The sequence below is a fragment of the Odontomachus brunneus genome, unplaced genomic scaffold (genome assembly GCF_010583005.1).
Source record: "Odontomachus brunneus isolate Ranch 3 - 2012 unplaced genomic scaffold, Obru_v1 Obru_scaffold_015, whole genome shotgun sequence".
Taxonomy (NCBI): domain Eukaryota; kingdom Metazoa; phylum Arthropoda; class Insecta; order Hymenoptera; family Formicidae; genus Odontomachus; species Odontomachus brunneus.
The window spans coordinates 2,727,332-2,754,517 of NW_022639465.1; the positions used below are offsets into that span (position 1 = coordinate 2,727,332).

At 38.2% G+C, this 27,186-nt stretch overlaps 6 protein-coding genes across 7 annotated transcripts; 4 read left to right on the top strand and 2 right to left on the bottom strand.

Annotated features, from left to right (window-relative positions):
- Window positions 1-2,363: 2,363 nt before the first annotated feature.
- LOC116841380 (39S ribosomal protein L42, mitochondrial) lies at window positions 2,364-3,189 on the top strand. Its single transcript, XM_032809214.1, has 2 exons — window positions 2,364-2,530; window positions 2,700-3,189. Exon 2 carries the CDS (start codon window positions 2,700-2,702, stop codon window positions 3,051-3,053), a length of 354 nt encoding a protein of 117 aa, XP_032665105.1. The 5' UTR covers window positions 2,364-2,530; the 3' UTR covers window positions 3,054-3,189.
- LOC116841379 (ankyrin repeat domain-containing protein 31-like) lies at window positions 3,068-8,083 on the bottom strand. Its single transcript, XM_032809213.1, has 7 exons — window positions 7,795-8,083; window positions 7,540-7,701; window positions 7,237-7,466; window positions 5,258-7,148; window positions 4,709-4,807; window positions 4,520-4,563; window positions 3,068-4,415 (listed from the first exon to the last, which is right to left on the bottom strand). Exons 1-7 carry the CDS (start codon window positions 7,872-7,874, stop codon window positions 3,571-3,573), a joined length of 3,351 nt encoding a protein of 1,116 aa, XP_032665104.1. The 5' UTR covers window positions 7,875-8,083; the 3' UTR covers window positions 3,068-3,570.
- Window positions 8,084-9,465: 1,382 nt separating this feature from the next.
- On the top strand, window positions 9,466-15,064 carry LOC116841306 (histone deacetylase HDAC1). Of its 2 annotated transcripts, none has more exons than XM_032809086.1 (9): window positions 9,466-9,669; window positions 10,649-10,767; window positions 10,891-11,008; window positions 11,098-11,471; window positions 11,550-11,697; window positions 11,776-12,061; window positions 12,134-12,362; window positions 12,530-12,623; window positions 12,718-15,064. In XM_032809086.1, exons 1-9 carry the CDS (start codon window positions 9,606-9,608, stop codon window positions 12,786-12,788), a joined length of 1,503 nt encoding a protein of 500 aa, XP_032664977.1. In that variant the 5' UTR covers window positions 9,466-9,605; the 3' UTR covers window positions 12,789-15,064. The 2 variants fall into 2 exon arrangements, with proteins under 2 accessions (XP_032664977.1, XP_032664978.1); XM_032809087.1 differs by having other exon boundaries at window positions 9,467-9,669; window positions 10,655-10,767.
- A 209-nt stretch (window positions 15,065-15,273) lies between these two features.
- On the top strand, window positions 15,274-20,395 carry LOC116841304 (putative sodium-coupled neutral amino acid transporter 10). Its single transcript, XM_032809084.1, has 8 exons — window positions 15,274-15,824; window positions 15,921-16,495; window positions 16,578-16,848; window positions 16,953-17,089; window positions 17,572-17,799; window positions 17,870-18,074; window positions 18,153-19,860; window positions 20,236-20,395. The coding sequence occupies exons 2-7, from the start codon at window positions 16,013-16,015 to the stop codon at window positions 19,829-19,831; spliced, it is 3,003 nt and encodes a 1,000-aa protein (XP_032664975.1). The 5' UTR covers window positions 15,274-15,824; window positions 15,921-16,012; the 3' UTR covers window positions 19,832-19,860; window positions 20,236-20,395.
- A 2-nt stretch (window positions 20,396-20,397) lies between these two features.
- LOC116841307 (bystin) lies at window positions 20,398-22,406 on the bottom strand. Its single transcript, XM_032809088.1, has 3 exons — window positions 22,167-22,406; window positions 21,102-22,024; window positions 20,398-20,779 (listed from the first exon to the last, which is right to left on the bottom strand). The coding sequence occupies exons 1-3, from the start codon at window positions 22,299-22,301 to the stop codon at window positions 20,551-20,553; spliced, it is 1,287 nt and encodes a 428-aa protein (XP_032664979.1). The 5' UTR covers window positions 22,302-22,406; the 3' UTR covers window positions 20,398-20,550.
- Window positions 22,407-22,548: 142 nt separating this feature from the next.
- Window positions 22,549-27,056, top strand: LOC116841305 (DNA replication licensing factor Mcm7). The gene is made up of 10 exons (XM_032809085.1): window positions 22,549-22,738; window positions 23,005-23,213; window positions 23,338-23,501; window positions 23,582-23,762; window positions 23,889-24,026; window positions 24,091-24,276; window positions 24,364-24,577; window positions 24,787-25,264; window positions 26,176-26,327; window positions 26,475-27,056. The coding sequence occupies exons 1-10, from the start codon at window positions 22,699-22,701 to the stop codon at window positions 26,888-26,890; spliced, it is 2,178 nt and encodes a 725-aa protein (XP_032664976.1). The 5' UTR covers window positions 22,549-22,698; the 3' UTR covers window positions 26,891-27,056.
- Window positions 27,057-27,186: the final 130 nt, after the last annotated feature.

Sequence of the window (27,186 nt, forward strand, 5' to 3'; positions counted from 1 at the left end):
TCTTATTAATGTGTTATATATTATATTGGTCTGGTTTACATCGTGCACTTGATACGTGTACTAAATAGTAACTTTCTATTAGATAATCTTAATATTGACAATGCATATCAACGGCGACGCGTTTAATCAATACAATATGTTTTCTTGATGAGTACTATACAAGCTTAATATACCGTTGTTTACATATATCGTAGATATTAAAATTATTTAATAGAAAGTTACTATTTAATTTACACGTATCAAGTGTACGATGTAAACCAAGCCATTGTATATACTGTAATTACATTTTAATTTTAATAATCTATATTACATAAATATTGTTTTCCACATTTTCATTGTTCACTTTTCATGTGAAATAACTTACAGTGAAAAATGAAAAATGAAAATAAAGTTCACGTGAAAGATTCATAATAGAGATTTAACAATTTTCCCTAACAAATTTAGGGAAAAAGGGTTGTTTGTGCTGCTTGCATGTTTCATACTTTTCGCTTTTAAAAAGAGATGGACGCTTAATCAGACGCTTGAAAGAAACAATCGAGTTGGTTATCTCGTTTTTGCTTCTTCGAAACATTCCAATATACTTTTGTTTAGTTTTAAATACGAAAAGTACGAAGAGTGCAAATAACACGAATAGGTCTATTTTTGGGGAAAGAATCGAATCGATTCAGAATCGGGCATCTCTAATTCATGATCGCTATCCAGGGGTGCGTTCAAATTTCCCACCCGGGTGCACTCTAGTACTAGAAGTGCTATAGTATATGTAACATATACTATAATGTTCTAGTAATAGAATGCACCCGGATGAGGAATCTGAACGCAGCTCAGTGCTGGGATTCTGTAACTCATTAATTACAATAACCCCTTGTCCACAACCTTGCTTTAATTCTTAAGCCGTAAGAAATTGACCAACCACAGTTTATTATTTTAAAAATAATTCACTGTGGTTAGTCAATTTATTACGGCTTAAAGATTAAAGTAAGGTTGTAGACAAGCCCTTAAGGGACGTCTACATTGGAAGTAAGAAGTAGGAAGTAAGAAGTAGGAAGTAAGAGTAAGAAATTGACCAACCATAATCGAATGTGAAAAGAATAATCAACTATGATTGGTCAATTTCTTATTCTTATTTCCTACTTCTTACTGCTTACTTTCAATGTAGACATTCCTTTATGCGTCGTCTACATGGTAGTAGGAGTAATGGCAGTAGGAGTAAAAGTAAGAAATAAGCAGTAAGCAAATTAACCAATTCCATTCTCACGATTTAAAAATAATCGGTTGTGATTGGTTCATTTACTTACTGCTTATTTATTACTACTACTCCTACTGCCATTGTAGACGACGCAATACGAGTTATGGCTCCTGCACACAGGACGCGGTAATGCTTGCCGCGCGGCGGAAGTCCGCGCGATAGCCAATCAATATGTTGTTTTTCCAAGAGCTAGAAGGTTATTACAGAACACATATTGATTGAAAGCATATTGATTGGCTGTCGCGCGAACTTCCGCCGCGCAGCAAGCATTATCGCGTCCTGTGTGTAGGAGCCATTACATAAACAACAAAGATAGAATGACACGGTAGCGCTAAATAGCGCTAATAGCTCCCTGAACGCATCTTAGGGTGCGTTCAGATTCCCTACCTAGGTGCACTCTGTTACTAGAAACACTATAGTATATGTCACATATACTATAGCACTTCTTGTTTAGAGTGCACCCGGGTAAGGAATCTGAACGCAGCCTTATGTGTGAGCTAGTAGAAACCAATATGGCGACGAGCAGTTCCCCCTGCATACCTAATGGTGTCATTACATGAAGCGCAGAAACACGGAAACGCGGAAGACAAAATCTTATGGCTTCTGCACATAGGACGCTGTAATACTTGCCGCGCGACGGAAGTCCGCGCGACAGCTAATCAATATGTTGTTTTTCCGTAAGAGCTGGAAGATTATTACGGAAAGAGTGGGGCCCGATTGACCACGATACGATCGGACACAAATTGTAATGATTGGTTCGATCTAGTAATTCACTAGATAATTTTTTCATCGGTTGTTTGTGTCCAATCATACCGTGGTCAATCGAGACGCTCCCTTACGGAAAGCAGCATATAGATTAGCTGTCGCACGAACTCTGCCGCAAGCATTACCGCGTCCTGTGTGCAGGAGCCATTACTAGATCCGCTACGCGTTCCGCGTTTGTTTTCATTGTCTTATATTACATGAGGCATATTTTAAGCGGGAAAACGGTATAGAGAATTATAAAATATTAATTTTTAACGATATTTATTAATTAAAATGTTTGTTCGAAAAAATCGAAACCGACCTAGGGCTCTGAATACATCCCGAGTGGGGAATTTGAACGCAGCCCTATAGAATTTCAGCACTGGCAGTGAATTTCGGAACGCAACCTAGTTTAGCAGTGCAGCTAAAGAAAACAGACCAAAAATGTTAACCTAGGTGCACGGATAACTTGACGGAAAGTTAGAATTTCTTTCTTCGAAAAATATACGAATGTATATTAAAAAATAAATATCTCCCAAGGTATGAGTTAGAAATTGTTTTTTCTTTTAATAAAACATGCAAAACTCGTTATAATAAACTTGCATTATGCAATAAAATTATTTTTTAGATTTCGGTTAATAATAATAAAAGATGTAAAACATAAGATAAAAAAAATAATACACTACTAATATTTACTATTCGATAACAGATGAATCCTGTATTGCGTACGATTCGAGCTTGTGTTTATTCTGCAAGACATGCCAAATACAGTACTCTGCCGTCTGAAGCAGTAGTATTTATGGAAGATAATATGGTTGCCTGTTGGCACCCAGAGAAACAGTTCCCGTACGAGTGTTCTCTGCCTCTACCCGAGGACAAGCACGAAGATAATTCTGTACTACGAGTTGGGGACAAGGATGTCGCAGAAGTTTTCAAGAAAAAGAAACAGCTGGTGGTTATCGACGAACTGAGCAAAATGACATATACTACTAAGCATAGATGGTTTCCTAGAAGTAGAAGTAAGAAGACAAAGAAGACAAAGCCTGATAGATGTTATCTGTAATTATCGGGACAAACTTGAAGAACCAAAGTTCTTTATTTAGTATGCTTCTCATATATATATGTTCATCTTTTTGTATTGACAAATGTTGTCTAAAGATAACGATAATTACATCTGTATATATAAACGATTTATCTTATGTGTATAGTTTGTTGATTTTTCCTTTACAATTCAATGAGATCATATAGCCTAATTTATAAATATGAAGTTCCAAATAAACAAGTTCATTATATTTACAGTCTTATGTATCATATGTACATGATGTAACATCTTGATCTGTCCTGTTCATCTTAAAGCAATGTTCAATTTAAAAGTATATTTTGTACAGATTTGCTTCTGTTATTTATACATACATAGGATCATCATTACGTCGCGAGAGTCTAATTCATTGACAGGTACAAGACAATATAATCTGCAAATTTTAACTGCCTGCATTAATACAACCTTATTACATCACAAACGCATTTATACCTACACAATGAAAAATGCTCTCTGCCTAATTGATATTGACAATCGATTACTACAAGTTCTGAGGAAAAAGCTGACGTTCTCCCTCATGCAACAAAATCTGCAAGGCTCTGTATAATAAGTATCTGCCGAATTTTTGCTTTTGCTGCAGACTCCACGTCGCAGCGATGCCATAGTACTCACCGCCCTTGCAATTTCCCAGGCATTCCGTTCCGATCGCGTCTATCATCGCGGCCTCTCTCGTGTACGCTTCTACCGGAATGACATTCTGAAAGACATGCAGACAGATCACGCCGTGATCATTGTTCCATATATCGAGAATGCAGTTGATCTTCCTATTCACGCTAAGGGACGTCTTCGACACCCATATTTTGAAGGCGTCGTAGAGATGTGCGAATGGCCGGGAACGCTTTCCTTTTCCGATGTAGAATATAGCATTGAGAAAAATCGACCACACCTCGGCTTCCGTGAGATAAATTTTGCGATGTTGCAAATCTTGTGTCACACGCGGATCCAATAGCAGATAATTGAAAGACGTCTGCGACCTGCCCTCGCGCCACCGTCGAGATGGATTCGGCGATACGAACTCTTGAAACACCTGTCTCTCCAGACTCCTATAAGTATCGAGATGATTCACCCAGTCGCCAAACTCTAAATGAGACTTGATAACTCGATGATATTGTTCTGCATAATTCCTCGAAATGTTCCGTGGCACTGACAGCCTCGGCAGAGCGTTAATGCTCCTTAAATGCATAAGGCGTTTCTTGTAAACGTTTCTGGTGGTGTCGGTGATTGGTCCGGGCGAGTCGCCAAGCTGAGCAAGTTCTCTTCTGAGTGCAATATCATCAATTAACAGTTCCTTCGGTAAGCTCTGAATGGTCGACATACTTGAAGCACCTGTTGCAAGTGAGGCACAATAGATAATCTTTTCCGGCAGTTTTACTTTTAACACACATAATATGTTAAATTTTATAATATATCAATAAAACTTGGTTGCTTACCAGACATTCCGTTTTTAATATTGCATTCACTTCCACTAAGAGTACTGAAAAAAAATATCTGATAAGATTAAGTTAGATAAGCTTGATTATCTATTTATTGGAAGACAAGTGAATAACATATTGGTCGAGGGAGAAAATTTTATACGACGCACACAGATATGTTTTATGAGAAAATTATATTTAACTCACGCAAATGATGAAACGCAAAGTCTCCGTTCCAGTAAAACTACGCCTTCTTCGAGATCTTCATATTTATACTCTTGAGTGGTAATATATGAAAGCAGAGACCTGCAATCCAAAATAGAAATTGTATTTTACGCTTGTGTATTTTACAAGTTGTACACAGAGAGAATTTTGTAATTTTTATTTTTTTCTATATAAATTCTTTTCTATATAAATTTTTTTCTATATAAATTCTTTTCGATTTTATTATATTATTTTATTATGTTTCCAGTAGTATACGAATAGAGTGTCAGGAAACTCTATCTTGCTAAAAAACATAATATATTCCACTACAATTCTATAATACATTAGAAAAACAAATCTTTTAATAATATACTTTAGTTTTTAAAACATAAGTAGCACACACAAATATATAAAACTAGAGGTAGTAAGTGGTAAATTACTGCAAAATATCAATCTATTCCACAGTTATAAAATTCTACTAAATTTTTTACTATAAAATTCTCTCTGTATACATTATTACTAAGATGATAAAACATCGAATCATATACTCACGAGCTTCTTTCGATTTTATGTATACTCGAGTTTCCCGTTTCCAGTGTGTCCTCTGCTCCTTTGGAATCGATGTTTAGTTTCAAAGAGTACAATCTTGGACAATTTGGCAAGTAGATTTCACATTTTGCGGGTAAATTCACGATGGAAATGTGCGAATCGTTTTCCGGCTCCGATTTATGTGGGAAAGGTTCGTGAAGTCTATTGCTGCACCAGCTCTTTGCGTGTAAATTACAGGTCTTACTTATGTTCATATGTATATCCTCATTTAATAATTTCTTTGTATCACAATCAACGCAGTCCACATAATTTTCTCCATATAACGAGCTGATTGTGTACGTGGATCCGATGTTATTGATGGCCGAATTTGTCGGATTGCCGGTTGCCTTTCCAATTTTAAAACTATTTTTCCGAATCGTCACAAATGGGGCATTCAGTTGATGGTTTTTGTGTTTCATACAGTCATTTTTGTCATTATCGGAACTGTCGAAAGATTCGTCCTTTTTTCCCATTTGATTAAAACTGTTATCTAAATCCATCTGGCTCGAGTCACTATTATAATGTGCTGTATCATCTTCGTCATACTTGTTATCGTTCAACCTTATTGCCATATAGTTCTGACGTCCTAATTCCACAGTTTCATTAGAGTTTAACAGCAAAGATCCAAAATTAGAATTAGAGTTTAGAATATCATGGTGAATTGCATGTTCAGCCTCTTCTAAGAAAATAGTCTTGCCCAAATTGATCGGCTTTAAAGTGTTACGAATCATACACTCATCGGCAGTAACGTCGTCCTCTTGCCGATAACAATCGGGTCGTTTCCTACTGGAGTGCAGCTTGTATATTGATCTCTTCTTTCTCCTCGGCGTTGACTGAGCGATGTATCTTTTGCACCGATTAAACTCTGAGTGTTGCGTTTGAGTTTTGTACTCGTGGGATTTTTTTAACATTTTCGGGGATAGGCAGCCGCTAACGAGTGACGTTTTATCTATGTTTCTCTTTTCGCCTGCACGAGCCGGTGTTAGAAAATTAGGTGATCTACTGACGATATCATCGTTATGAACATGAGAGAGTATTAATGGAGTCTTGGTAGCATTTATCCTTTTTCTATAATTAGGTGTGTTAAAATTCGGCGACATACTGATAATGGAATTATCCAAGATATACGGTGGTGTTAAGAGAATCTTATCCGAAGTCTTCTTATATTTCTTTCTGGAAGTGCTTCCTGTGCTGAACTTTGAGCACTGCTTTTTTACAGTGGGAGTGCTCGGTTTCAAAATGTCCTTATTGCGATTATGCTTGAGCTTGGACGAGAAGTTCTTCGGAGTTTTGCGATATTCACGAAACGCTTTGATCTTCTCTTTTAATGGGGGCGAACTGAACATATCCGAAGAGTTCGTTACGCTCTCATGTTTATTTTTCTTATAATTTTGCAGAGTCTCATTAATAGTACAATCGCTCGTTAATGTCGTCGAAAGGTGACTAATGATCTTACTGACGAGACATTTTTCCTTTTGCATGACATCGGAAAGATGCAAGCTTGCAAAGTCGAAATCGAGATCAACAAACGAATAGTTTAGCATGTCCTTACTATCAGTCTGTGAAAAATTACTCCCTTCAACAAATATTTCATTATTAGATAAATCTGCAGATTTTATATTTGTATCTTCTTCATATTCCTCCATATCTGTATTGCTCACTGACTCTGTCTCAAGTTTGCTAACATTCATTTTTGATGTATTGTTCAATGTTAAGTTTGTCAAAGAAGAGTTTGGTTTACAACTGTAAAAACCTGTATTATTCTTTGGTGCATTATTTGTGTTTAAGTCTAATACCACATTATGTGATGCAACATATTCAGCAATTATGTCTCCATTAGTAAGTAAAACTTTATCTGCAATATTAAAAATAAAAAGAATTAATAGAGTAAAATGTATAACTTAAGAAACTATGAAAATAAAAAATTTGAAGGAACAAAGTACCAAGCATCATATTATACTTTGGCTCATCGTTATCATCTTGAGTATTCTCGCAATATTTTGCAAGCATCGTCACAGCTTTAAAATACTTCCCATCAAAGGCATAGTGAAATGGACTACGTCCATCACTGTCCAAACACAGTGGATCACCACCATTTGCCAAAAGTAACTCTAATATATTTAATCTACCCCAAGCTGCTGCTACATGGACCGGAGTCATACCATCATTTGACCTAAAATTATATAGAGCTTATTATAGTATTAGCATACATATATACATGAAATACAGTTTATATTTGTGTTTACCTCACATTGGGATCACCACCATGACGTAGGAATAGCTTAGTAACTTCTTCAGCAAATCCCACTGAATCATTGCCGATAACTAAGTGAAACGGAGTGACTCCATGCGTCGGAATTAAAACATTAGGATCTGCATCCTTATTTAACAAAAGGGTTGCCACTTGTCTATAAAAATTTTAATCAGCGAGAAAATATATAAAACAAAAGTAATTATAAAAATTAATATGTATTACATATAAAGACCTTATTATTTTTTACCTTATGTTATTATCCTCAAGCCCATCGCAGAGGGATGAAGCCAAAAACAAACCACCTTTCGCTTTTGGCGTCGACAACATTTTGTTTCCTTCTTTTCTTCAATATCCTTCAATTTTCTTTCTGTTGTCTAAAGATACTTTCCATATTTTATGTGAGGCAGTAGTGTCTACTTTTATACATATTTTACTCGTTATAAAGAATGTACATAAAGTGGATAAACAATATCGGCCAATCGATAACAATTCGTGTTTTGGCTTCCGAGGCAATTGTAGCAAAATCGCTTTACCTGCTCGGGATTTAAAACTACAGTTGGTCTGTTCTTTTTAGCTGCACTGGGCTGCGTTCAGAAACCCTACTCGGTGAGTAAAGTAACATTTAATTAGCCAATCAGAGCAAAAGGAACTAAGATTTATTTATTATGATTGGTTTATTAAAGTAACTCTACCTATTGAGTAGGATTTTTGAATGTAGCCTTGCAGGGTACCTATTATGGACTTCTTCGGAATCAATTCCGATCGGAATAATTCCGTTTCCTCTAGAAAAGACAATAGAAATCTAGGAAATAACTGAATGTTTCCGATCGGAATTGATTCCGAAGAAGTTCATAGGTTTGTCGAGTTGCTTGTACCATTCACACTTTTACACCTAATGCCCGTTGCACACTAGTGCACCTCATACAATACAAATTTTTCAAAATACGTTCTAAACACGCGTTTAGGACGGAGGGATGTCATCAGAATATTTTTAGGACGTCCTTTGAAGATGTAAGCTGTCTGAAAATAGTTAAAATCCAATAAGTTTATTCGTATTAATTGGACTTTTTACACTTTTACACTTTCACACTTAGTGCACATTAATTCTTTAGAGGTCTAAAAATAACGTCATGATTTCGGTTCGTGTTACGAGTTTAATGGCTCCTGCACACAGGACGCGGTAATACTTGCCGCGCGGCGGAAGTCCGCGCGACAGCCAATCAATATGTTGTTTTTTCGTAATGGCACCTGCACACAGAACGCGGTAATGCTTGCCGCGCGGCGGAAGTCCGCACGATAACCAATCAATATGTTGTTTTTCCGTAAAAACTAGAAGGTTATTACGGAAAGCAGCATATTGATTGGCTATCGCGCGGACTTCCGTAGCGCGGCAAGCATTACCGCGTTCTATGTGCAGGTGCCATTACGGAAAAACAACATATTAATTGGCTGTCGCGCGGACTTCCGCCGCGCGGCAAGCATTACCGCGTTCTATGTGCAGGTGCCATTACGGAAAAACAACATATTAATTGGCTGTCGCGCGGACTTCCGCCGCGCGGCAAGCATTACCGCGTTCTATGTGCAGGGGCCATAAGACTGTTTTAAGTTCATTTTCAGATACTGTACGGATCAATTCATTGGCTACAGAGTATCTGGAGATAAACTTAAGACGGCTTAAATATAAGATCCGACTATGAATATCAGCCCTAATGTACGATGATATGATATCCAATAAAAAAGCTTTTTTCTTAGGTTTTTGTAGCACAACACTTTTGTCTCCAAAAAACAAAGTTTCTTATTAGACGTCAACGTGTATCGGATATCGGACGTAGTGTGAATCCTCCATTTATTGGTCATCCGAACACCGCGGCATTGCATTCGTGACCAAATTCGTACTGCACTGCAGCGCTATCTTGCATCATTACGAACGACACTTCCTTGCGTGTCGGACGCGTGCGCGTACGGTGAGTTTAGTGACGCTGTGTCCTGTTGGTGAGAGCCGCGACACTCCGCGGTACCCGTTTAATTCCATACCTAGTGTTTCGCCGTTTAATCAGAATGGATCCCGCAAAAATGACTATGATGCCGCACAGCAAGAAACGCGTCTGCTACTATTACGACAGTAAGTTACCAAAGAAATAACATACTTTGCAAACCCGCGAAAACATCGCACATACATGGAGAGCCTGTCAAATGTGTTGCGCTGTTCGCGCTCGTCTCGCGTGCATATCGCGTTTATTCCGCACAAATCTGCACAATACCCGGCCGCTTGTCGGCCCGTTTGCGCATTGCCGTCCCTTCTTACGATAAGGCATGATACACCGAATTCGCGTGGTCCTATCGTTCGATTGTACGATTTTTGTGACGTTAAGCCGAGAGATTCTCAGCTATGCTTCCGTGCGACCGTAGCCAAGCGTGCGTCGGCCATGCCTATATACTCTACCGTCGTATACCTGAGAATCTTTGTCGTTATCAAGTATCCATGCTTATATATATGTATATATATATACATATATATATATATAAAACACGATTGATACATTTGTAATCCATTCATGCCTCTAATTTCAAATGATGGTTGGTCTACGTGTGATTTGAACTTTCGATGGCCTATGTATAAATTTTGATCTAATAAAACAGAATTTTGATATGACTTGTATTTTACAAATCGCAAATTTTCGTTCGAACGTTACTATTTATAGCGAAATAATGATTTGTGCTATGTTTAACATTGTAATTTACTTCTATTACAAAACAATATTTCATCGTAAAGGCAGAAAGGAGTGTCAAAACTGGCATGTGCAGGTTATGGAATATGCTGAAGTGTAACGATGGATTTTGCGAGATTATTGACTAATACGAAATGTAAAACGCTGTTTTGCGAACGTAATTCGCATTTTCCGAGAATATTTGCTACAAAAGTCACCACTTCGACGAACTCTGTGAGAATCGATATTGTTTTTGCGGGGAATCACGAGAGATTCTCAAGTGTACTACGGTGCACCGTAACCCATCGAACAAAACGCGCGTCATGACAATAACGATATATATTAACATTTCCCATGCATTTTATCACTCATATTTCTGTGTCATTATAATATGTTTAGGTGATATCGGTAATTATTATTACGGCCAAGGACACCCCATGAAGCCACATCGTATAAGGATGACGCACAACCTGCTATTAAACTATGGCCTTTACAGAAAGATGGAGATATATGTAAGAATCGTTCTGTGATTTTCTTTCATTTGCACATGAAGCAGTTTTCTAATTGATCCATATTCTGTTATGCTGTTGAACATGACGAAGTTTTTAAAATATATTTATCTTTTTGTTATCTAGCGACCTCATAAAGCCACAGCAGATGAGATGACAAAATTTCATAGCGATGAGTACATTAGATTTCTGAGATCAATAAGGCCGGACAACATGTCTGAGTACAACAAACAAATGCAACGATGTAAAATATTTTATTATTGATGTCATTGATAACATATATAATAGATGAATTATGAACATTAAAATATATTTCTCTTTTTGTTACAATAGTTAACGTAGGAGAAGACTGCCCTGTCTTTGATGGCTTGTATGAGTTTTGTCAATTATCAGCTGGTGGATCTGTAGCTGCTGCTGTAAAACTTAACAAGCAAGCCTCAGACATTTGCATTAACTGGGGTGGTGGTTTACATCATGCCAAGAAGAGCGAAGCGTCAGGTTTTTGTTATGTAAACGATATTGTCCTTGGTATTCTGGAATTACTAAAATATCATCAGAGAGTTTTGTACATTGATATTGATGTTCATCATGGCGATGGTGTAGAAGAGGCTTTCTACACAACGGATAGAGTGATGACTGTCTCATTTCATAAGTATGGTGAATACTTTCCTGGAACTGGAGATCTACGTGATATTGGAGCAGGAAAGGTAAAGATTTCTTGTCGTAACTTACTTTTTCCTTTTATATTACTCTTGATTGATTTTCTTTTTTGTTATTATCAATAGGGAAAGTATTATGCAGTGAATATACCTTTGAGAGATGGCATGGATGATGAAAGTTACGAATCCATATTTGTTCCCATTATCTCCAAGGTTATGGAAACCTTCCAACCTTCTGCTGTTGTTCTGCAATGTGGTGCTGATTCATTAACTGGTACAGTTCTTTAAATAAGACCACTATGTTGAAATTGCGAAATTACAAAATTATAACATAAATATTGATCATTGGCAGGCGACCGATTAGGATGCTTCAACTTGACAGTGAGAGGTCATGGTAAATGCGTGGAATTCGTGAAAAAATATAATTTGCCGTTTTTGATGGTGGGAGGTGGCGGCTATACAATCAGAAATGTGTCCAGATGTTGGACATATGAGACGTCTGTAGCTTTGGGATGTGAAATTGCAAATGAACTTCCATATAACGATTACTTTGAATACTTTGGTCCTGACTTCAAGCTGCACATTAGTCCCTCGAATATGGCGAATCAAAATACACCAGAATATCTCGAGAAAATAAAGTAAGTAAATGGATTCATAATCTTAGTGCATGCATTATAAGCAGATCAATTCGTAACTGCGTTTAATTGCAGAACAAGATTGTTTGAGAACTTGAGGATGCTACCTCATGCACCTGGCGTACAGGTTCAGGTGATTCCAGAAGATGGTGCTATCATTGAAGATTCAGAAGCTGAGGATAAGATTAATCCTGACGAAAGATTGCCGCAACGCGACTTAGATAAGAGAATACAACATGAAAATGAGTACAGCGATAGTGAAGATGAAGGCGAAGGTGGTCGAAGAGACAACAGATCATTCAAAGTAATAATATATTAATTTGATCTAATTTATTATATTGAGTTAACATATTTATGATATCTCTCTCTCATTATTTTATATATGCAATACCATATATACGAGTATATACAGTATACGTATAGTACTTACTACATATGCAAAACAGGTAATTTTACTATTTCTTGTTAAAGGGATCTAGTCGAAAGCGACCGCGCTTGGAGAAAGGTCAGGAGAGCATGGACACTGATATAAAGAAAGAGGACGATCTCAAATCGGATCCGAAAGGTAATAAAATCACGTATGAATATTAGCATTTCCTATGTTTATATGTGAATTTATCGAAATGTATCAATTGTGCGTAATTTTTTCTTTTATCTAGAAAATGAGAAAGACGAGAAGACAAATCCCACGAATGAGGAGACGAAGAAAGATGGCGGAGCGAATCCCTGATAAACGATTGTTCTAATGTGTCTGAGGAAATGGAAAGATGTCTTTATTTAAATTTAACATATAATCAAGTTTAAGTGATTTATGTGACAGGAGCATATTGGTGCATAGATGTCCGCTGCCTCTACTTTGCCTCGCCATTCGAAAGATCCCCTTGTTTTTGCGTTAAAAAATCCGGAAAAAATTTTCAAATTCTCACAAATAACGAATCTGTTTCTGGCAGCGCCATCGTCGCCGAGATTTACACGTATGAGCGTGTATGTAGCTTAATACGCTCCACAATTTTAATCGTAGACTGATAAATTAAAAAATGTGCAAATATTTTCAAATCAGCGCTTCTCTTTCAGAACAATCATCTGCGATTGAAAACAATTGGAACAGAATGCACGGTGTCCCGATCGATTCAAGATTTTATAATCTGACCGCGGTTCTCTTTATATATACATATATATGTTCAACACGCATATGTCATCATCTCAACTAGTCATCATGTAAGCCAATAATTCCGAGGGACCTTTCTGTGTATCAGTCGATTCTAGAAGTTTACGTAAACTCGCGTCAGCCTTTCGTAGATTTGAAGATTATAAGATATTGGCGACCTTTCAGGGCACCGAGCCGATTCTATCGTTCTAATACTCCAATCAAATTTCTAACGGTTGCATATAATGAATATATACGCCATATAAAGCGGAACATTTAAAGCTATATTCTCTAATGTCTTCGTTGCACACAAATATCGTGCATGTCTAAGAAATTAGCAATAACGAAAGTGGAACTTTCTCCTTGTCGTATTTTTTCTTTAAGCTTAACTCAAGCTTTCTTTATTTCATCTGTTTTCTACATGAGCAACGGGTACATTTCGGATATATCGTTTTGAACGTCCCACTTTGTATAACGTACGATTGCTCGTGCTGTTGACGCAATACACGTCGCGTCGTACGGTGAACCGAACTATAAGTCCATGAAACAATAATACTATCGAAGAGCCAAGATTGATTTATAGGACTGGAACGGTTCGACGAATTCGTTTGCTTCCTACTCTTGTACATACACAACACAAAATTAATCTTAAACAAAGCTCTTGCACGCAATAACGACACAATAGTGATGAAAATCGTCATTTTTCTTGAAAGTGTAAAGTATTTCGTCTCTTATGTATTACTCGAAAGAATAGTGGGAATAGTTCTTTTTAGCAATTTCTCTGTTCATCTGTAAACGAGAGTATATTTCTAGCCGAGACAAGATATTAACGTCGGCCGATATTCGCGTGCGTTATTCGTATTTACGTGCATTCATTACCAGGTAACCTTGTAAGATAAATTTCAATGTTGTCACTACTACATGACGAACCAGAGAGATGTTAAAAAGGAAGAAAAAGAATACCCACCGATTATTTCGAGTGATACACGAACGATGCAAACAAAACGATCAGCAAGTGCAAGAAAGAGTAAAATTAAATTAAAGTGAAATTATGGCGGTTGAGAAATATATCGATTTCAAGTGTAGCTGTAGAATCTTAAGACATACATTAGGCTAGGTTCTCTAAGAAATATGAAAATTATTCTCGTGATGAAACAGGTCTCTCCATTTCTGCAAGACAAAGATTCAAGATTGCGAAAACGTAGCTCCAATTTCGCACGAAGAACGAGGCCTGCGATCGCTCGCATTCTCGATGTTTCTGCAACAATGATTGTGAACTCTGATCCTTAAGTTACGTATTTTCCTTGAATTTCCATTCGTGCGCGACAACAATAAACGTGCATTTTTTGACATCAATTTTATGTACATAAAATTATCTTTTCTTCAAGATGTCGGATCGGAACAATCGATTCTCTTCGCGTCCTCTAAATTAGGGAATCAATCGTGACCAATCTTTTCACCTAATGTGAATTCGTGAAAAGTGAAAAAATCTAACTTTGAAAATAGATAAAAATGTTCACTTCTCAAGTTTATGTTGGAGGAAAAGATTTATCACCTCCAAATACTGCAAAATTATTCACTTATCATGATTTCATGTTAGAGATAAAGATTACATGATTGATTAATAATATCAAGTTCACGTGAAATGTTCATGATTGATGCCCAGATCGAACACGTCGATTTTACTTGTAATAATATCTGTAACTGACCGATACCTACCTACCTACCTACCCACTATACAAAAGTAAGAACAAATTCGAAGTGACATTGCGTATATCTTTGAATCGACCCGAAATACAGATCAAGTATTATATATTTATGTCCACGCGTAAAAGTACATACATATATGTATATATATATGTGTGTATATATATATAGGGGCGTTTTTAAATATTTATAATAAAAAAATAAAGAAATCTATGTGTGGTAGTTGTGGGATTCATTTTCTTGTTCCACGCTGATCTCCATGGCAGAAGCGCGAAGTGTCTAAATTATCACGAAACGTCGATGATTTTGTTTTGATTGCGCTTGAAGAGCCATAAACAATGTACACGCATAAATTATTGTTGCATTAATTGTATTCGACAGAGAAAGCTGCTTTGCAGCTGTTCTGCAACTGTTGCAAAATTCGTGAATCTGGTCTTTTAATGCTCTTAATCTTGGTTGAATTTGCGAACACATATCAGTCAAACTCATAAATTTTACAACAGTTGTAAAGTAATTTTCTCTACCTAATGCAGTCATTATTTCAACGCGTTTGTATGCACATACAACGTACCGTTACTTGGAGAACAAGTCGAATCGGGAGTCAAAATGGCGATAGTCACGAGAAGCCGGTAGGCGTCACGATGTTTTTTCGTCATCGGCGCCTTCCGCAACACGCTTCATCGAGAGCGTGACGCACAATGTAGTTCTTGCGAATGACAAGAATTTTAGAATAATTGCCATTCGGTACATACTAATCGCAAACACGCTACGTCAACACTCAGCGACCCTAACCTCATCGCGACCCATTGGAAGAGAGACGCCTCGATTTATGCCGCGAGTATTTACACATGAAATCACCTTGCGTGCCGAATATGCGTTGAAAGAGTCACGCGATACTGCTTCGCATTTTCCGTTAGTAAAAAGCTTCTTTATCGTCCTGTTTTTCGTAGAAAATTAAGTTTCAGGTTATAAAAGTCTTCGATAATCATACGTGAATTTCACTTGCAGAGGCTCAAGGGAGACGCGATCGCATCATGTGAGACTCACGGCGAGGAAAAGACGCAAGTATCGGACGTAGCGTGTTTGAAATCCCTCTCAAAATGATCTCCCAAATGTCGCACGTGATGACTCTCGCCAACAGCATCATCGGCGTGAGCGTGCTGGCGATGCCGTTCTGCTTCAAGCAGTGCGGCATCGTGTTGGCGATCTTGGTGCTGCTGTTGTGCAGCATCTTGTCGCAACTCGCCTGTCACTTCCTCGTCAAGTCTGCTGTAATATCGAGAAGACGCAACTTTGAGCTATTGGCTTTTCACGCGTTTGGCCACATGGGAAAGTTCCTGGTGGAGCTGTTCATTATCGGCTTCCTCCTGGGCACATGCATCGCCTATTTCGTCGTGGTCGGTGATCTGGGACCTCAAATCATCGGCAAGATGATAAGCAAGACTCCGGGGGACATTCGTACCAGTCTTCTGATTGCCACTGGTGTCCTCATAGTTTTACCTCTAGGATTACTTCGAAACATTGATAGTCTGTCTAGCATTTGCACAGCCACTATCGTCTTCTACCTCTGCCTTGTGCTAAAAGTACAAAAATACATTATACTCACGTAGAAAAAGTATGTTGAATGTGACGCTCATTCACTTGTTCTCTCTCTCTTTCAAATAGGTAATGGGCGAGTCAACCCAGCATATTTTCGCTGGAGATTGGTACGATAACATCAATTATTGGAGGCCAGCCGGCATTCTGCAATGTCTACCGATCTTCTCCATGGCTCTGTTCTGTCAGACACAACTGTTTGAGATTTACGAGACCATTCCCAATGTATCGTTAGAAAAGATGGACGACGTTGTACGAGGAGCGTTAAATATATGCACCGTTGTATACATATGCGTTGGCTTGTTCGGTTACATTGCATTCTGTACCCAATCGTTCACAGGTAATTTGATGGAATCGCGTATCGTGCATGCAATAAACAATTCCAGCAGTCTTTCGCGGCCGCCGTTATCATGTTACATTTCATATCGTTCTCACTCATTGCAGGGAATATCTTACTGAGTTTCGAACCTAGCGTTACGTCCGAACTGATTAAGATAGGATTCGTATTCTCGGTCGCATTCAGCTTCCCTCTAGTCATTTTTCCGTGTCGCGCGAGCTTGAATTCCCTCTTGTTCCGACGGGTACGTATGCTTCAACAGAAACTCTTTCACTAGAGAAAGTCTGTAAGATAAATTATTGTCCCAATGATTGAAATAATGGACTTGTATCTAATATTTCTAAAAGAGTCTTTGAAATTTTGTTAAAAGAAACAACTTCTTTTTTTATGCTAATTTATAAATTTATTTATATTATACTATGAGCATTCGATCATTAAGTCTGTATTATTCTGTAATTAAGGCACGATTCATTTTTCAACTCAATTACTGGTACAGTCCGGCATTATCTGTGGTATCTCATTATAATTGATATTTATTTTATATTTTCTATTATTTTTCGATCATTGATAAAGCAAAGTTTTACGTAAATATTATTTTTTGTTAGTAATTTTTTAATAAAAATATAAAAAAACTGATCGTGCTTTCTTATCAATTCAATCATGAGGACGTTTATCTTACTGGATTCGCTGTTCTCTCTAACTCTTAATTCATATTCTCTTCATTAGGTACACACTCATGAGCCGTCTGTCAATTATCTGCCGGAATCCAGGTTTCGCTGTCTTACTATCGCTGTAGTCAGCATCTCGTTGATCATCGGAATCCTAGTGCCAAACATTGAGTTTGTTCTCGGCATCGTGGGCTCGACGATCGGAGTAATGATCTGTTTAATATTCCCAGCGGTGTTTTTTATATCTATAAGTAGCAAAAACACCAACGAAAGGCTACTAGCGCAGGTAAAGGTTTCTCTAATATTTCAGATCTTTTACATCGTCTCCATGTAATTAATTCTCTTTTTGTGCGTAGGGTATTTTAATCATCGGCGTTTGGATCATGGTTCTAGGCACGTACGCTAATTTGTACGCCATGGAGGAGTCCACGAACACAAAACTGGCAGTGACGAATAAACCGCTCGCTCAGATCAATAATCTACCGTTGAACATAATTAAGGACGATTTGCAAATCATTCCGAAAGCTCCCAATAGCTTGGAGCTCATTCCCAGAGTAAAAGGTATGATGTCACACGAGTTCTACTGTTTTGCCACTGTATTGTTGTCGCCATCTGATTTCGTATTTCTTTCTGTTACAGAGAAACTGAATAAAGTACCTGAGATAAATGTTCTCGATAAGGTGTTGGATGTGAAAGCGAAAGATATTCGGCAAGAGCCGCCGATACCTGTCGAGCGTGTGATCGTCACCGAGAAACCAAGTGCCGATAAGTCTGACAAGATAGTAGCGGCACCCGGTACCCTTGTACCTGAAATAAGAGAAGTCGAAACTATTAAGACATTAAGTGAAAACTCGAACGTGCAGCCACAAGTCGCTGATATCGCTAAGCTCGACGAGTCCGTCGTCACATTGAAAGCGGAAGAGAAGATAAAGATGATTGAGGAAAAGGAGCGATCCGTGGACCTGCAGAAGAATGACAATCTCATTAATTTAGACGCGATAAAGAAGGAGGAGTCGGAATTGGCGGCCGACGGGGACGTCGCTAACGTCAGAGCAGCGGAGCGACATGAGCAACTGAGAAAAACGCTGGAGAAGCACAAGTTGGAACAACGTCAAATGATGCAGGAGCAAAAGGAAATACTAAAGGATATCAAGGAACAGAAGCAGGAATTCGAGAGGGAGAAGCAAAGAATGGCAAAGGACGAGATACTCAAGAAAAGTGAGAAAAAGATGCAATTTAACGCAAAGGAAGATACTTTGGTACAGGATAGTTTGAAAGAAAGCGACAGGAGAGCCGTGGAAACCAACGATGTCAACGTCGACCAGAGTAAACGTAACAAAGAGATCTTGGAGGACAAAGAATGGAATGTAGCGGACAAAACGAAATCAAGCGAAAAGCTGCATACGCCGGACGAGACGAACGACGTGAACACTGCGCCTAAAAATAACGAGAAAAAGTCAGATCCGCTTCTGAAAATCTCTCGGGATATCGCGGAAGAGGCTGAAAAATCGCCGAGAGACGTAGCGATGGATAGGCCCGTTCATATAGAGACGGTCGACCTGGAAACACCCGAGAAGCTATCGATAAGTAAAGAACCGTCGATACGTAACGATGAGACGAAAGTAGGAAGGACAGAGTTCAACGATTCGGAGAGCATGAAGGGTCCCGTCTTGAACGTTTTGTCGAAGGGCGCTCTGCAGAAATCCATCGTAGAAGAGGGACTTGCGAAGGAAATCGACAATCATCAGATAAAGGAAGAAGAGAGAGAAATATTCGTAAACGAAGTTATCAACGGGTCGGACAAGCTGCAAGGGAACCACGACGACTCTCACTTCTCCGTGCCTATAGCGCTGAAAATGAGCAACCAGTCGAGGCCCTACAACGCGGTCGTCCCGTCGCCGAACAAGAGCGAGTCGCAGGTTCAAGCGATACGCAGGGACATTTTGGAGAATTACGAGCGTGAGAAAAGAGACATCGGCGCGGAGGTGAACGCGAGCGATGCGCTAGTCAGTGGAAATCGTTTGGCCGAGAAATCCGAGTCGCTGCTGAAGGACGTCAACGATGGGGATCGTGAGACCTGTTCGAAAGTACGAACGAGTTCCGAGAGACCTGAGGCAGAGAAGGAATTTGAAAAGGGAGCGACGGAATCGAGTACAACTGAGGAATCGTCTTTGATTAAGACGAACGTATATTTGTCCGAACAGGCAGTGACAAAGATGACCCCGATGGACTTGCGAGTCGCACTGAATGCGGAGTACATGAACATGAAGCAGAGGGATTTGAAAGCTCTAAGCTCCAAGGACAATACGGAGATATAGATATTCAGTGAAGAGAAACGGCAGAATTTGTACGGCATAATATTAGAAGAATTTATTTATGATATTGATCAGCTGATCGTTGATTTCTCTCTTTTTCTCTATCAGTTGTGTTGTATATTTTATTTATACTTCATAATTAGAGTATAAATTATTATTGAGTTTGACGGGAGTAATTACCGTTAGAACTGCAGTTTGATCGAATTTTTAAGACGATTACATTTATATTACACTTTACGATATACTTACATGTAGAACATTTTTTTATAAACGCGAATTTACTTATATATTGATTAAAACTTGTTTATTTTGTCTGTTAACTCTAAACTCTTCACTTTTCTTTGTTTTATCTGCCAATGAAACTTAAACAAATCGGTCTAATCTAATCTATATGTGTCTTGTTATAGATCACCTTTTTATAACGTCACGACTATAAAAAGAATGAAGGTACTTGTTTAAGAAATTCTAGATAAGATCTAATACAAAATGTATTTTTACATTGTACAGTTCGTGTCAGCGAAATTTCGTCGCTCGATTTTCGAAAATAAAGCATCCAGTTCGATGAGATCTCAATCTCGTTTGATAAATTTTTATTTATAATTAGCGTGTATATGATATTACGTTATAACGGTATACAATATTTTTAATATTGTGTTATATATATATATACACTAGGTACAATGTACTCGTAATAATGTACAATGTACTATGTACAATGTAATTCAGAGAGACGTCGGTTCCGGTTTGGGTTCTGTCATTTCTGTATCTCTACACATTGCGTGTTGTAATTCTCTTCTGATTTCAGGGGTGATTGAATGATGCGACTGTTTCCTCAGTAAATCTAACAGAGCCTCCTTCTGCTCAGAACTGATATCGCTCTTGTATCGTTGCACAAAAGTCAGGAGAGCCTGATGCCACAGCACTGGCAGTTCTCTCTTGTCTCGCTCGAATCTGGTGGATCGTATTCGACATGAGAAGCAAGTAGTTCACGATGAAACGCAGCCATCGTAGCTTAAGAATCGTTTGCAATGTGTGGTTACAGTTAAGTTTTAAATACATAGCACTAGTCTTTGAATCGATCATTTATTCATTTCCTTCACGTAAGCTCGTGAAAAATGAAAAGTTTTATCGAAGTCATGTATGAACAGGTTCACACGAAGAAAATAGATACATAATCGATTCAAAGACTAGTGCTATGTATTTAAAACTTAACTGCGACCGCATTGTAGACAATGCTGTGAAAATACATCTTTGCAGATCGTATATAACTTACCTGAGAAAGTGAAACACTACTCCATCTACTACTCTGTACGGAAGTGCGTATTTTTTGTCCAAAAATATCCGCAGAAAGATGCTATTCGCACCCGTGTAATCCATTTCCGCGATTTTCAGTAAGGCTGCTGAGGAGTGCAGAATCGGTATGGAGTTCTTCGCGATTACGGAGCCGACGATCACAGCCTCCCTGAGCGTGCACGTGCCGGATTCCAAGAGCGGCAGCAAGATTCCCTTCATGAATCCAGCTGGCTTGTAGAGCGCCTTCCTCAGCGCTTGATACAGGTGAAAGTTCAGTCTTTTGTATTCTGCCAAATCGTCCCGGATTCGCGGTAGCAGGACCAGATTGTAGAACCTCTGGGCCATCTTTTCCTTCAGGTTGGAAGCGAATATCCTGGTTGCTTGGTACATAGCAGCGGCGGACCACTGTGGTGGGTTTGTGATGTAGAGAATCTGTTCCCAGTTTCTGAGGCTGGGTATTATCTTGAAAGCTTTCGGCAATTTGCCGCTGCGATACTTGGCCAGGACGTCTCTGACGCCCTCGTACATCGTCTTGACTCGCGGATCTAGTTCCTGAAGCTGTATAGTGCCAGCATCTGAGAACTGTGTCTCGATCTCAGTTTTCTTCTCCGTCAGTTTCTCCAATATTATGTCCGCCAGCGTCCTCGTGGGCACCGGGTCTTTGGACATGAACATCTGCAACGCGCGTTCATCCTCCTCGTTTATTTCGATGTTCTCGTAGTAAGGGATGTCTTCCACCTTCTCTTCGTCACTGGACTCCTCCACATCGCTGAAGTCAGTTCCTAGTTTTACTGTCGGTTTCTTCACGCTCGTGGAATCGCTTAAACCGACCTCCTCCTCGAGCTCTTGCTGTTGTTGCCTGGCTTGCGACAGGATCTTTTTCGTCAGAGTAGGAGCTACATACTGAATAAGAAATGGTTACACAAGTGTATTTCCTGACACGTGTCATCTCATTTAAGTTATTATTATCAATTTATATTAATTATAGTTTTTAGAATCAAGAATATTCGTTTTTCTTCTAGGGATACAAGATATGAGAACTAACCTCTTCGTCTTCGTCGGTCCGGTGCCTGACTTTTTGTCTATTTTTGAATTTCACCGTTTTCTCGAGTTCTATTTGATCAGCCAGCCCTATTTTGGGGCCGCCTTTTGATATTTTGACTTTCTTCGCTTTAACCATTTTATCGGCACTATCTGGTATCTTCAACTATTAATCAACAAATCCACATGGCCACACGACAAAGAAAGCTGCTAAAGACGGCCACGCGCACACGGCCGGCGCTTTGGTCGACACCGATTTTCACAACTAGTCTGTTTCCAAATGCTGTTTCTAATTTTTGGGCGTGTTCTCCTTGAATTAAGTGCAAGCTCAGTCCGCGTGGTGTCACTTGAATGCAACTTAGAAGTGCCTATAGTTCGTATATCAAGTCTTTATATAAATTATGGTTTTGTAATTTGCGCGCGAAAACCGGGCGAGTATACTGAGGATTGTCATTTAATTGATAAATATTTGTTGGAGAATAATTACGGGTGAAAAGACGACGTCGAGCGAGAGTACTTATATAAATTTGTGAAAAATGGCGAGCAAAATATCGAGAGATTATGTTAAAGATAAAGGTAATTTCTTTACGTTTTTCATATAACCATGCAACACATATCCCTTGAATTCTTATAATGGTAAATATTTAGAATATATTTACATTTTGATACGCTAGTGAAAACGTTGCCTATTGAAATAATATGAAACATAACATTTTATATTTTTTTACAATTGTTTATGGAAAGATTTTTATTTATTCAGTTAATTTTACTGTGATTACTTTCAATAATTTTCCTAAACATAGTAAGCTTACTTGCTAATATAAATGTAATAAACATTTTAGAGCAACTAAAGACTTTCTTCCTGGAGTTTGTTTCAATGGATGATAATATGCCGGATAAGTATTTTAAATATAGAGAGCAACTCACCAAGATAGCACACAGAGAACAGATTAGTTTTGAGATTGATTTGGATGATGTGCAAACATTTGATGATGATCTAGCTATGTCCATTGCGAACAATACACGAAGATATACTAATTTGGTTTTAGATGTATGTACACAAGTGAATTATTGCATGAGATTTGAAATTAGACGCAAATAACTATTCAGTTATTATATATGACATGAATGTATACCTCATAATTGTATGACAATAATTAAGTTTCTTTATGTAGCTGGTTCAAGAGATGCTACCTGACTTCAAAGAAAGAACCGTTTTAGCTAAAGATTCTTTGGATATTTATATGGAGCATCGATTACTAATGCAAGCTCGCAATAGACAACCAGGTGACACTCATGATACCAGAACACAATATGCTCCTGAATTGATGCGTCGTTTGTAAGAAAATTTAATTTATGTGAATATATTTGTTAAAACAAGACAAAATCTTGTAGTTCATAAACATAATTGACTTTTAGTGAGGTATATTTTAAAGATTTCTCCGATTCAAAAGCCTATTCAGTAAGAGATATCAAGGCGGACAAAATTGGGAAATTAGTGACAGTTAGAGGTATTATTACAAAAACTACTGAAGTGAAGCCAATGATCGTTGTAGCAACATACACATGCGATGAGTGTGGTTCAGAAGTGAGCCAGCCTGTAAGTAAACTGAAATCAAACTCCTTTTAATTGTATTTTTGAGTTTATTGATAAATTCTCTATAATTTTTATAATTTTTTATAAAAATATTTCTATTTATTCTTTTTACACAACTTGTCATTGCAGATACAATCTTTAAGTTTCATGCCATTGCGAACCTGTCCAAGCGACGGATGCCGTGTGAATAAATCGGGTGGCAGATTGTACATGCAAACAAAGGGCTCGAAATTTATTAAGTTTCAAGAAATGAAACTACAAGAACACGTAAGTTTATGAATACTCGGAGATCTTCAATTATTAGATAGTTATTAATGCTTGCATTTTACAGAGTGAACAAGTCCCAGTCGGTCATATACCACGATCCTTGACTATTTTCTGCAGAGGTGAAACAACAAGGAACTGTATGCCAGGCGATCATGTGATTGTGACTGGTGTGTTCTTGCCTTTCGTGAAGACTGGTTTCAATGCCAGATCTGGCCCTTCACTTTCTAGCGAGACTTACTTGGACGCGCATGTAAGAATAAGTATATTAATTTTACGATCACAGTTTCTTGTTTTCTGTTGATTGGTGTAAAATGAATTTTTTGTTTTTTTTTTTCAGAAAATAATATGTCTTAATAATACAGACTCGACAGACGATAGTAACACCGAACTGACTGCTGAAGAACTAAATTTACTATCGCAAGACGATTTTTATGACAAATTGGCTTCTTCCTTAGCTCCCGAGATTTATGGGCTCGAGGATGTGAAGAAAGCGTTGCTGTTGCTACTTGTCGGTGGAACGGACAAGAAGAAAGGCGATATTAAGATTCGAGGTAAATAGAAGTATGAATTTTTTATCACAATGGATTTCTTACATCAATTTAAGAATTTAATATCTTTATTCTATATTAATTCAAACTGGAGATTTGATTTATTGCTTATGTGTACCTTTTTGTCCTATTTTATTACGAACGTATATGATATGACAAAGTAATAAATGATTTTTTTCAAAATGATAATTTAACTGAAACGTTACTCGTAGGCAACATTAATATTTGCCTGATGGGAGATCCTGGTGTGGCCAAGTCGCAGTTGTTATCTTACATCACGCGATTGGCTCCAAGATCACAATATACTACTGGAAGAGGATCTTCGGGCGTAGGTTTGACCGCTGCCATTATGAAAGATCCTCTGACCGGTCAAATGGTGCTGGAGGGTGGTGCTTTAGTATTAGCGGATCACGGAGTATGTTGCATCGACGAGTTCGATAAGATGGCAGACGCGGATAGAACTGCGATCCACGAGGTGATGGAACAACAGACTATATCGATCGCCAAAGCCGGTATAATGGCCCGCTTGAATGCCAGAGTCTCCATATTAGCCGCTGCCAATCCGGCTTACGGCAGATACAATCCACAGAGAACGATTGAACAAAACATTCAATTGCCCGCTGCGTTGCTATCGCGATTTGATCTATTGTGGCTCATTCAGGACCGTGCAGATCGAAGTAACGATCTCAAGTAGGTATCAACTCATCAAGTTGCTTCTTTCAGATATATTTAAATTGTCTTTAATTTCATATATTATATTAGATTTAGTTTCCGGGTTTGAGCCGCGTGGATTCAACTTTGTTTGATTCCGACGTTTCGCGAACATTTCAGTCCGCTTCATCAGGGAGGAACGACCCGATGCCGAGTTGCTCCTGAGAAGTCTTCCTTTATATAGTAGTTGGTATAGGGGAAGAGGAGGGAGGAGAAGGGGGTAGCAAGGAGGATGGTGGTGGGGAATTTGTTGTCTGTCATGTTTTGGAAACCGGGAGGACGGATTGCTAGGTTGGACTGATTTTTTGTCCATTATCCCTGTTGAGATTGTTGGAGTGCTTTTGAATTTCCAAAGATTTCCTGTATTTCCTAGGGAAGTAGTTGTACTGTTATTTCGTTGAACAGGATTTTGTATCTGCTTTCTGAATTGTGTTCCGCTAGTGCTGACTGCGTTACATTTTTCGGTTTGACTGCGCTTTGATGTTCCTTTATACGTGTCCTTCTAGTTTCTCCTATATAGACTTTGCCACAGGAGCAGAGGACTCTATATACTCCAGGAGTGTCTAGTGGAGGTCTTCTATCTTTTGGGTTGTTCAGATACTGTCCTATTTTTGTTGATGGTTTGTAGATAGTTTTGATATTGTATTTTTTCAGGATTCTGTCAATTTTGTCTGTAATTCCCTATATGTATGGAAGGAAGGTAGTGATGGAGTTTTGTTCTTTTTTCTGTCCCTGGAGTTGTTCAGTCTGTCAAGTGCTTTGATGTCTTCTGGTTTCCTGATTGTGTTTTGTTTATCTGTGTTGTAATATAATTATATTATAATTTATTTAAATTTTATATAAAGTTTATATATGCTGGTAAATTAATGCAAACATTTGTTTTGTTATAGACTGGCGCAGCACATCACCTATGTTCACCAACATTGCTCGCAACCTCCGACAGAGACGCAAGCTATTGACATGAAATTGATTAGAAAATATATAAACCTGTGCAAAGCAAAAGAACCCGCCGTATCGGAGGAATTAACGGAATATATTGTTGGTATGTATACGCATAAATAACATTATTATAAAGTTGTCATATATTTATTATTTTAACATATGATTGTGTCGAGTCTTAAAATTACTCATTATCGTATTTGTACTTTAAAGTATTTGACGGATATTTTGCAAAATTATATCGTTGTAGATTCTTACGTAGAAATGCGGAAAGAAGCGCGTAACAGTCACGATAAGACATTTACCTCCGCCCGTAACTTGCTGGCTGTTCTTCGACTGTCGACGGCATTGGCGCGACTGCGACTGGTCGACGTGGTTGATAAGGAAGACATAGCGGAGGCGAACAGACTGGTCGAGATGTCCAAACATTCTATCAATTACTCTGAACAACGCACAAACAATACGCAACAGAATCCGACTAACAGAATCTTCCATTTGATAAGGGAACTCGCCGGCGACAAGAAGACTGTCAAAGTTTCAGATATCCTGGAGCGATGCACGAGCAAAGGGTTCAAACCTGATCCTATATATAAGTGTATCGAGGAGTACGAAGCGTTGAACGTGTGGCAAGTCAATCAGACCAGAAGAATGATTACTTTCATCTAATTCTTTAGCGCGAAGACCGTGTCCGTCGCTTATAATTATTTTTGTACCTTGAAAGGCGTTTGCAGTAACGAAAGGTTTGCATTTTTCAATTTAACGTCTCCCCTTATATATACTTATAATTACATGACATTAAAATTATTCCAATATAAACACGTATTAAGATTGTTTTGATAGAAAATTAATTGATTACTACACCTACTACACCAGATTACCATGCAAATCCATTCAAGCTTATATTAATAATCCTTGAAATTTGTTTTACGTGCGAAATACTCAGATTAGATCTCAGCTTTTGT